Consider the following 12,033-nt stretch of genomic DNA (forward strand, 5'->3'; position numbering starts at 1 on the left):
ATTCGACTTAGTCCCATTTACCAGCACTTGGCCCGTTTTCCTCTAATTCCTTCCTATTCATATATCTATCCAGAAGCGTTTAAATGTTACAATTGTACCTACATTCACCACTTTCTCTGGCTGTTTATTCCATACAAGCACCCTCTTACCCTTTAGGTCCTTTTAAATCTTCCCCTCTCACCTTGAACCTATGTCCTCTAGTTTTGGACCATTCCATATTGGGGAAAAGACCTTGGCTAATCACCATATTAATGCTCATGATTTTATAAACCTTTCTTAAGTCACACCCTCAGTCCTCAGCCCTCCAGGAAAAATGGCCCCAGCCTATTCAGCCTCTCTATCATTCATATGTTCCAGTTCCGGCAAAATCCTTGTAAACCTTTTATGCACCCTCTCAGATTTAACAACATCTTTCCTATAGAAATGTGACCAGAATTGTACGCAGTATTCTAAAAGCGGTCTCACCAGTATCCTGTATAGCCACAATATGACATCCCATCTCCTATACTCAATGTTATGACCAATGAAGGCAAGCTTAAAGACTTATTCACCACCCCTATTGTTACGGACAAGCCAGACCCCCTCAAAATATTTGAAGAAGGTAGCCCAGACCTTATTTTTTTTCTTTTTTTAAAGGCAGATGTGAAGTAGGTGTTCCAGGTATGATGCAGCTGGTCAAACCACTTGGCTTTAAGCAAATTTATTTCAACACCACAGTTGAAACACGAACAAAAGAAAATGGAATTTAAAGTAACTTAACTATTGGAAAACTTAACTGACCCGGTACAGTACTATTACTAAGTGACTGTTCAACTCAGCAACGTTCCATAAATACACCCCTTGACAAAAAGGTAAATTCAAACACAGGTTGTTCCAGGCAGGTATGATTTCAGAGATAAAAGTCAGCCAGGAATCATCTGCTGAAGCATGGAACCTTTTTGCACTGCAGCAGCTTCTGCTACATCTAACCCAGCAGCTTGCCACAATGAAACCAAACTAGAAAGTACCTGAATTAGGAGAATTGGCCACTGCCCTGCCATTGTTAAAGTAGACATTTTGGTAACTTTGCCTTTATAAACTCTCTTGTAAAAAACGAAGGACAAAATATCCTTTTTAAAGTGACAACACTGTTACACTGTCCACCTGTGACTCTACTTTAAATTATCTATACACCTATACTCCTAGATCTCTTCAAAGTACTTTGATTTAAAATGGCATATTTTCCCATTTTTAAGTCCATAGTCCAAAAAGATACAAGTGATCTTTACACGTGCTAACTTTGGGATAGTGAGAATTGCAGATGCTGGAGATCAGAGTCGATAAAGAGCGGAGCTTGGAAAAGCACAAAGTTGACTCCCCTCCTCTGATGCTGCTTGATCTGCTATGCTTTTACAGCTCCACTCTTTTTCCACATGTTAACTTTTACATTTAAACCTTTTGCTGGGCCCCATATTCTTCAGCAATGCTCAATGAAATATAAAATTCATAGGAACCTATTAGGAGTGCGAAAATCTGAAATATTCCTTATTATTTGGAGACTCTTCTCCCTTTCTTGGTAGGTCTTTAATACCCTTTTTTAGACTTTGGAATAGTAAAGCAGATCAATTGACAAAATATTAATGGTGAAATCATAGAAATAGTTCCATCTTTACAGTTTTCATTTGACATTCTGGGATTTTTGGAGTGTAAATAAGGAGAAATTGTTCCCACTAGCAATGCAGCCAATAGTAGAGACAAATAAATCTAAGGTAATGGGCAAAAGAAGCAGAGAAGGAGCTGAGGAGACATTATTCATATGGCATGTTGCAATCTGGACTGTGCTGCCGAAAGGGCAATGGGATCAAATTCAATAGTAGGTTTCAAAAGTTAATTGCAGTTTTGTATGAAGAAGAAAAAAAGTCTGGAGAAAGATCCAGGGAAAACAGTTAATTAATAGATTATAGAGAAAATATCCTACCCTCTCTCACTATCTCCCTACCACATTTTTCCTTCCAAATATTCATCCATATTCCTCCTGAAGAGTATTATTGAATCTGTTTGCTTCGCCTTTTTATGCAGCACATTCTGATTCACGGCTTTCAAAAAAACCAATACGTACTCGATGGGCTGAATGGCTTCATTCAGTGCTGTGTGATACTCTGAATTGAATTGAATGCCCCACTCTTTTCTGGGAGCCAGGTGGATTAAAGAGGGCAATGTACTGGTTGGAGAACACATTAGTTTCCTGACTGTTACCCCTGATCAGGTGGGTAGGTTTGAGGACAGCTTTCCCGCCAGAGCTCAATTGAGGTCCCTTAATTGACTACCAAGGCTCACTGAGGTACCATTCGCATCAGCCACTGCTCAGCAGTGAAGGGGACCTATATCTGTAATGAGACTGCCCAGCATCCCTTGGTCGCAGGCCAGGGGAAATATCCTACAGTTTAGGCAGTGTCCATCAGAGAACTCTGCCAATGACAAGTGCTGCCCCTACAGAGTGAGCTGTCCATTCTCCCACCCTAACTCGACTGGGGCCCATCTTACAGGCCCTGGTAAGTTCAGCCCACTTGTGTTCCTGGACTCCAATATGGATCTTCTTCTGGGATTCTCTATTTCCAATAATTGCTTCTCCTTCCCATAAAGCTTCCAATACTGAGGAGTTTCTGGCCTATTTGGCTGGAACCAGGATCCTTGTCCTGAAGTGCTGGGAACTGTGATGGGAGGTGGGTAGGTGTCTCATTAGGATTAAAACTCATTCTGGCCCTTGACAGTGACCTCTGTTTTCTAGCCAATGGACTGGTTCACCCTGCAGGCATTAAATTCAGAACTACAATTCCAATTGTTAATAAAGTCTATTTTTAAGCTGATTTCCCTGCAATACAGCCGTTTTTAACTCATGGACTTGTTCAGTTGATTCTTTATAAAATGGGGGTACTTTGTGTTTCTACCAAGTCTTTATGATCATTCAAGAATTCAGCTGTTTGTGATGGAGTTATTTGAATGCAGCATCCTCATTTAAGCTCTTTGAGCAATTCAAAATCAAAGGCACTACTGCTGTATTGGTAGTAGTTGGGGGAGGGGTGGGGGCAAACAAAAAAAAACATAACCAGGAGATTAGTATCTTGTCAGCGGAGGACTGATTCCAAGCTGGCTGGCCACAGCCAATGTACTGTGAAAAAAATCATTCAAATTCAAAAGCTGATTTCATCTAATTGGAATACCCAGTAATTGTTTATCAAATTTAATATTGAACATTGACTGTAAGTCACCATTCTAATTTAAATTAGTTTAACTGGACTTTAATCACTTTACTGATAAGCATTACCATCAAGTTGAGATTTCAAACCAATGGGAATGAGAGCACACATCCATTTTACTGTGATATTCTATCTGTCAATGACTGTTAAATATTCTCGATTATTGATAGTGGGCAGGCCTGGTGCTAATATATTATTAGGAGCAAATTACCTGAAATATATTCATCGGTTCATTAATTTCTACTCTTGCTCCATGAAATTAAAGGGCAAGCTTGTGAACCATCTCAATCTCTGTCTGTATCATGAATCTGAATCATGTATAAAAAAAATGTTCTTGTAAGTGATTGACTATGTTCAATCTGCTTGTTTATGAATTAGGGGGTTGGTGTTCTATGCTAACAATCATTTGGATGTTTGAGCAAAGCTTAGTTTTCTTTAATAGAACCCCTACAGTTTGGTCCAGCAAGTCCACACCAACCCTCCAAAGAGTAACCCACCCAGACCCATTCACCCCTGACTAATGCATCCAAGCTACACATCTTGTGGGCGGCAAGTTGGCACAATGGTTAGCACTGTTGCCTCACAGCGCCAGAGGCCCGGGTTCAATTCCCGCCTCAGGCGACTGACTGTGTGGAGTTTGCACGTTCTCCCCGTGTCTGCGTGGGTTTCCTCCGGGTACTCCAGTTTCCTCCCACAGTCCAAAGATGTGCAGGTCAGGTGAATTGGCCATGCTAAATTGCCCGTAGTGTTAGGTAAGGGGTAAATGTAGGGGTATGGGTGGGTTGCGCTTCGGCAGGTCGGTGTGAACTTGTTGGGCCGAAGGGCCTGTTTCCACACTGTAATGTAATCTAAAAAATCGAATCTAATCCCTGAACACTATGGGGAATTTAACATGGCTAATTCACCTAACCTGCACATCTTTGGATTGTGGGAGGAAACTCACGGAGAATGTACACAGAGACTACACAAACAGTCGCCAAAGGCTGGAATTGAACCCAGATCCCTGGCACTGTGAGATAGTAGTGCTAACCACTGAGCCACCAAGCTGCCCTTTGTTCAATAGATTAGATTAGATTAGATTAGATTAGATTACAGTGTGGAAACAGGCCCTTCGGCCCAACAAGTCCACACCGACCCGCCGAAGCGAAACCCACCCATACCCCTACATTTACCCCTTACCTAACACTACGGGCAATTTAGTATGGCCAATTCACCTGACCTGCACATCTTTGGATGGTGGGAGGAAACCGGAGCACCCGGAGGAAACCCACGCAGACACGGGGAGAATGTAATGCAGCTGGAACCAGGAATGTATGAAGAAGAAAAAAAGTCTGGAGAAAGATCCAGGGAAAACAGTTAATTAATAGATTATAGAGAAAATATCCTACCCTCTCTCACTATCTCCCTACCACATTTTTCCTTCCAAATATTCATCCATATTCCTCCTTCATAGATGAGAAAAGTCTCATTTGAAGAAGTCCATAGGAGGTTTCTCCAGTATGCTAGTCAACATTCCTCTCTCAGCTACTACAAGCAAATCACCTTATCTGATTGCATCTTGAAAATTGCCTGATACCTTTTGCCTACAGGCATACCATCTGGGAAGTCAGAGGTGTCTAAGGCTTCCTGGGAGCCCTGACCATAATTTTATACCCATCAGACAATTAACAGCCCATCCCCAGGGCTCTCATACCCTAAGGATGGAGACCCGCTGCCAATCAGAAGGCCAACAGTTCTACAATCCCCAATTGATCCACTCAGAGCAGTGGCCATTCCTGGGTCTGCACCTAATGTGAAGAAACATCATTGTTTATAAAATGATGAGGCGCATAGATAATGGTAAAGGATTTTTTGCCTAGGGCAGGGGAATTCAAAACTGGAGGACATTAAGTTTAAGGTGAGAGGGGAAAGGGTTAAAAGGGACCTTAGGGACTACTTTTTCACACAGAGGAAAGTGCATATATAGAATGAGCTGTCAGAGGAAGTGCTAGAGTTAAACAAATGCAATATTTAAAGACATTCAAACAGGTACGTGATAGAAAAGGTTTAGAAAGACACGAGCCAAACGCAGGCAAATGAGACTAGCTTAGTTTAAGAAATGTGATTTGCGCAGACAAATTGGTCCCAAGGGCCTGTTTCCATGCTGTATGACTCTATGAAGTCTGCCCTGGTTTTAATTTAGTGAGGCTGCTGTGGTAGGGGACTTTCACACTGTTGATATGGGTGATGGTTAAGGACAGCAGGGCTTCCTGTCATGGTTTTTAATGGTACTAATTCTGTAACCTGTTCTCTCTACTTGCCTTAGTCCTTATTCCTATGGATGCCAAAGCTGCAAAAGTTCAACAAGCTTTAAATGATCTGTGGACAATTAAACCAGACAAGGTTCAAGTGTCAAGAAAATCAACCAACAAAAACATTATCTATAAAGTGACCTTCATATCCACACGAGGTAAAATGCATCTGAACCCTGATTGCTTCTTCACCAGTGTGATAAAGTACATGGATGAATTTAGCTTGGATTTGCTCTTCAAAGACTAGTTCTTTATTCTTTGTTCAAACTTGATTGTGCTGAAAATGTGCAGCTGATGATTGTTAGTCTTTGCTGTTCTGCTTTTGAATTCTTTCTCCCACATTTCCTTTTCCTCTGCCTTCCAAGGCTGTTCTGTGTTACTGTTTGATGCACTGGTGCTGTGTTCCTCATATGAATAACAATTCATCCCACCAACTTACAAAACAGACAAGTATGTTAAGACCAGCTGCTTCTCCCCTGTCTACCCCACGCAACATGATGTCTGGTATGACATGACTGAATACTTCTTCCCTTTAAGTGAGGACTCTCCCACTTCAACATTCACTAAATCTCTTGGAAGAAGTGGAATACCAAAGGAGATCTGGCAAGCAAATGCTCTGGAACATTCACTTCCAAACCTACTCAGACCATGGACATTTGGAACCTGTCCACCAGATGTATATTTCCGAGTAGGTGTGATCAATAGAGTATACAGAGTATATTAGAGAATGGGCAATTATGGAGGATCCACGATAAAATTAGAAGAACAATCAAATGGAATTTTGAAACATGTCTCTTTGTTACATTTTTAACATTTATTTCAAATTGTTTCCTCTACAGGAGATTTTGATTTACTTCAATATGAGGTCCTGAGTGGATATCATGTCACCATTAAAGTGGTGGAAAAAACTAAAGGGAAGCCCAGAATGGATACATTTACACTGATGCTGGATGGGATCAGCTCAAGACCTGTTTCACATACAGCAAGTGTTACTGAGGTGTGTCCCACTCTGCATCCGTTTCCTAAACTTGATTGGTCACAGTGACCATAACCACACAATTCTCCCCACAGCTCGTCATTGCAAACTCTTATTAACTTTAACAGTTAATGAGTTGGAATGCGGGGTAATGGTGGCTGACACTCTGGTGTGGTTAATTAGATGACTTAACTTTCTACAATGAGATTAAAGAGTGATTATTGTGCGATGCTGCAATTTCTTTAAGAACTGTTGGGGTGTTGGAAGGTGAGCTACCATTTCCATGAGTCTGACAGAGGCAATTCATAATTTATTTTGTATCTCCCTTGTCACAAAGCACTGGACAATGTAAACATCAATGAATGTTAATGACTTTAATCAATTACTCTTTGCAATAAAATCCAGCCTAGTAGTTGCATTCATTAGGAAATTAATCATTGTAAATGCCTGATTCTACTGTCATTCCTCATTTACATGCGACACCATTGAAGGACAGTGTTAGATTTCACATGTACACTGATGACCCCAAGCTCCATATCACCAGTACCTCTCTCTGCCTCGCCACAGTTGATAGATTATCAAATTGCCTACCCCACACCTAAAACTGGATTTACAGAAATGTCCTTCAGTTAAATATTGAGAAAAACTGAAGTTATTGCTTTCCATTCCCACTCCAAGTTCTACTCCATAATTACTGATTCTATACCTCTTCTTGGCAACTGTCTGAGATCAAGCTTGTCTCTTTGCAACCTTGTTGTCACATTATATCTTGGTATGAGCTTCTGACCTCAGAGCAATGCCATCATTAGGATGGTCGATTTCTACTTTTGCAACACTGCCTGACTTTCCCTCTGTCTCCACCCTTGTGTTGCTGAAACCCTCATCCATGCTTTAATTATCTTGAGACTCAATTATTTCAATGCACTCCTGCCTGTTCCCCCATACTCTAGGCTCTGTAAACTTGAGGTCATCTAAGACTCTGTATCATGTTCCTTATCTATGCAACAAATCCTGTTCATTTCTGCGCTCACGGAGCTACATGGGCTCATTCTAAAATTCCTATTCCCTCTATGTCCTCACTTTTGTAATTTCCTAGAATTGCATTCCCCAGTGAGGTTTCTGTGTTCCTCCATTTCCAGCTTCTTGTACGTTCTCAATTATGTATCACCATACTGGTGTGCCTTCAGTTTTCTAGGTCCGAAACTCTAGGATTTTCTGCCTAAATCTCTTCCCCTTTCTAACTCACTTTCCTCCTTTAACAGATATGGTAAAATCAAAATCTTTGACTCAGCCTTTTGTTACTTACTGCAATTATCTCCTTAGAAAGCTTGGTCGCATATTTTGTTTTATAATTCTCATGAGAAGTTCCTTGGGAAATGGTTGTTGTAGTGGTATTCTATTCCTATTTAATATCTTATTTATTCTTACCTTCAGGTTGGAATATTTAGAAAAGAAAGAGATTAGTCCCTGAAGAGTTCTTATTTTATTTGATTCTTTCACAACGCGCTCCTGATTCACTAAGTTGATGAACAACCATTTCATTCCTTCACAGTAAGACCAGCAGATTTCTCATCTCCACATGCTCTTAAATATAATGAAGGGTAACCATATTGTTGTGGATCTGGAGTCCCATGTAGGCAAGGATGAGTAAGGATAACAGATGTCTTCACTAAAGGATATTATTCAATAGTAATTTAGTATTTCATGGCCATTGTTACTTATACTAACTTTTTATTCTGAATTTATTCGATTAATTCAAGCTGCCATGGTGGAATTTGAACTCGTGCTTCTTGATCATTGGTCTCAGCCTTTTGGTTATTGTCCAGTAACATTGCCACCACCTCCTTCAGAGTGATTTAGTGTTTTGGTGCCATTGGGTTAGTAATGTTCTGGGTGCATGTACTTAAATTCCACCATCCACAGCAGTTAATTAAGTTAGTAAGTCTGAAATATGAAGCTATAATCTCACTAATAGTGACCATGATCACTAACAATTTGTTGTAAAAACCATCCTACTTCACTAATGTTCTTCAGGAAAAAGATCCTACCATTTTTATCTGGTGTGACCTACATGAGAATTCAGATCTTAACCATGTGATTGACTCAGAACTGCCTTCTGAAATAGCCTAGCAAGCCACTCAGCTTCAATTAGGAATGGTCCACCAATGCTGGCCTTGCCAGTGACACCCACATCCCATGAATGGCAGCATATTTGTTTGAGATGGGGATAGTCACAAGAGATACCTGCACAACCTGCCTACATGTCCTACCTTTCCTGGAGTTAACCCAACTACCTAACTGTATCTGTGGCTTTTTTCCATTCCTATAACTGCCATCTATCACACTCCCTTGCTCCTGTAAATTCTTTATTGCCTCTAACTGCCGCTCAAACCGACACATGTGATCTGATAGGATTCTCAACCAAAGACACTTTCTGCAGACATAATCATCAGTAACATGGAAATTTTCCCTCAACTCCCACATCCAACAAGAACAGCATATCACTTTACTAAGGGCCATCTTTGCTCCTTCACAGTCTACTGACCCAGAAAATAGCACCATCTTATTGTACTAAAAGAAAACATTGCTCCAGGCTAACTTAATACCTATGGCTTATATTTTAAAAATGTAATCAAGAGACTGATCTCAATAAAACATATCTTCAAGAAACAACCCACTCCACTCACTATTGTAGATTTATAGTGAGGCTACACTTCGAAACTATGCACTTATCTGTTCCTATGGCTGTGAGCTCTCCCACAGAGTTTCCTCCAAGGTCAGCTGTGAGTTTCGCTGTTTGTTAATTTTCCTAAATGCACTCTGATGTTCAGTGATACTTGAACTCAAACAGCAAAGGTAGTAATTGCAGATTCACTGCTGTGTCAGACAGCAGCATAGATTTCTTTCTCTGACTCTATAGTCAATGCCTTTGTCTGTCTTTCTCCTCATTAGTTCAGACCTTTTGTTATTGTCCAGTAATATTACCACCATCTCCCCCAGCGTGATTTAGTGTTCGTGCCATTGGGTTAGTAATGTTAATCATGTATTTAAATCGCACCATCCACATCAGTTAATTAAGTTAATAAGTCTGAAATATGAAGCTATAATCTCACTAATAGTGACCATGATCACTAACAATTCGTTGTAAAAACCATCCTACTTCACTAATGTTCTTCAGGAAAAAGATCCTACCATTTTTATCTGGTGTGACCTACATGAGAATTCAGATCTTAACCATGTGATTGACTCAGAACTGCCTTCTGAAATAGCCTAGCAAGCCACTCAGCTTCAATTAGGAATGGTCCACCAATGCTGGCCTTGCCAGTGACACCCACATCCCATGAATGACTAATGGGGAAAATAACGTTCCCAAACCCAACCATTACATCAGACCTGCATAGTATGATGTGGCATTGCCTAACAAAAAAATTAGATGAACCATTGATGGGGAAAGCAATAAAGGACAGATAGAAGCTCTGGCTGCTTTGAACAGCACCAGTCAGTCAGGGTATCGGAGGATCTTCTCGGCTAATAAAAATCTTTCATCACAGGTCAAAGCTGCTTTAGAAGGAATGTTGGATGTAAAATGTCCAGATCACATAGTTAACTACAGGGAGGGATACGCAGTCTATTATTTCAACAATTTTGAAGATGACTTATCCAAGGTACGTTCAGTAGATAAAATCAAATTATTAATTTATTACATGTCTCAAACAACAAGTGATTTTAAAAGTGTCCGCAGTGATTGGTGTTGACCACTCAGCTCTTAGTCCAAAGATCTTAGGTTCAAAATCCATGACAGAGACTTGATCAAATATTCAGTCAGTCATTGTCACTGCCAGTGGCTGTACTGAGGGACTAATGTATTGTTGAACTGTCAGTCCTCGCATCACACTGTAACGTCAGTGGGTCAACATGAAGGCAGCACCATACTATCTGATGGACTGCTGCACCATTAAAAGGTCTGTCCTGATGGAGTGCTGCATTGTCAGAGGGAGTGCTGCATGATCAGAATTTCTGGACTGAGAGAACATTACACTGTTGAAGGATTGGTACTCAAAGAGTGCTGCACAATCATAGTGTGAGTATTCAGGGACTGCTACATTGTCAGAAGATCAGTACCAAGAAAGTACTGCATTGTTGGAGGGTTAGTACTGAGGGAGTGCTGCATTATTGAACAACCTGTACTATGGGTATGCTGCACCTTCAAATGATCAGTACTGAGGTACAGTGCAGTGTCAGAGGGTCGTGCTGAGGAATTATAGCATTTTTTGAGAGTCAGTACTGAAAGAACTGACCCACTGATGATGCAGTGTGATCTCAGGACTGACATTTCAACAATACATTAGTCCCTCAATATGGCACTGGCACTGTCAGAGGATCAATACCGAAGGATTTACAATACGTGAAGTTGGTTAACTCAGTTGGTTGGACAGCTGGTTGCAATGCAGAGTAATACTAACAGCATGGGTTCAATTCCTGCACTGGCTGAGGTTACCATATTGAATTCTCCTTTTCAATCACTCCTCTTGCATGAGATGTAGTGACCCTCAAACTAAACCACCACCAGTCATCTTTCTGTAACGTGACAGCAGCTCAATGGTCTAGGGACTATGGGCAGCTTTATCTTTGCTGAGGGAATGCTGCATTGTTGCGGAGTCGGAGTGACAGAGTGTTGCACTGTCAGAGGGCTGGTACTAAAGCAGTACTGCATTATCAAAGGGTCCGTACTGACGGAGTACTGCAACATCAGAGGGACATTACCACTACTTGAATATTCATGGATTAATCACCTTAAACCCAGCAAATGGGAAGTTATTATTTGGATCTGGAGTTTTGTATTCCCAAAATAAAAAAAAGATAAAATGTTAGCCATCTGTATAACATATACAAATTGTCAAAGTGTTCTCATTGAGATTAGAACTCTGATTATAATATTATTAGTGCAAAGCCAGCAGTAGAATGTAATTTCCTGTTTCATTTTTTAACCTTGTAGAAAATCTTTCAGAAAGACCAGGTGACAATGAAAACTAATGCTTTTTGTGGACGCTATTGTGTTAAAAATCCTACATGCTTGTTTGGCTTTGCAAGTTATCATCAACCATTTTCATTACGCATATACAAAGAGGTGAGTTTGAAACTTCTTAGAGATGAAACAAATATTTATTGAAGAGTGCTGTCACCTGATACTAGTTACACCTAAAATGGTTTCATTTTACTGTTACTGTGAAGAGAGAGAATGGCAGGCTTTTATGACTTGTGTTTACTTCTGTTCCCAGGAGAAAGTGAGGGCTGCAGATGCTGGAGATCAGAGCTGAAAATGTGTTGCTGGAAAAGCGCAGCAGGTCTGGCAGCATCCAAGGAGCAGGAGAATCAACGTTTCGGGCATGAGCCCTTCTTCAGGAATGAGGAAAGTGTGTCCAGCAGGCTAAGATAAAAGGTAGGGAGGAGGGACTTGGGGGAGAGGCGTTGGAAATGTGATAGGTGGAAAGAGGTCAAGGTGAGGGTGATAGGCCGGAGTGGGGGTGGG

The 12,033-nt window shown here is 40.8% G+C and overlaps 1 protein-coding gene across 1 annotated transcript in view; it reads left to right on the plus strand.

Moving 5' to 3' along the window:
* Positions 1–12,033, plus strand: part of pkhd1l1.1 (PKHD1 like 1, tandem duplicate 1) — a 237,775-nt gene that overhangs the window by 45,848 nt on the left and 179,894 nt on the right. Inside the window, exons 18-21 of the mRNA XM_043689364.1 lie at positions 5,542–5,685; positions 6,367–6,524; positions 10,055–10,168; positions 11,500–11,631. Of these exons, the coding sequence (XP_043545299.1) occupies positions 5,542–5,685; positions 6,367–6,524; positions 10,055–10,168; positions 11,500–11,631 (548 nt within the window). The remainder of the gene's footprint in view (positions 1–5,541; positions 5,686–6,366; positions 6,525–10,054; positions 10,169–11,499; positions 11,632–12,033) is intronic.

The sequence above is a fragment of the Chiloscyllium plagiosum genome, chromosome 4 (assembly GCF_004010195.1).
Source record: "Chiloscyllium plagiosum isolate BGI_BamShark_2017 chromosome 4, ASM401019v2, whole genome shotgun sequence".
In the NCBI taxonomy this organism is placed as follows: domain Eukaryota; kingdom Metazoa; phylum Chordata; class Chondrichthyes; order Orectolobiformes; family Hemiscylliidae; genus Chiloscyllium; species Chiloscyllium plagiosum.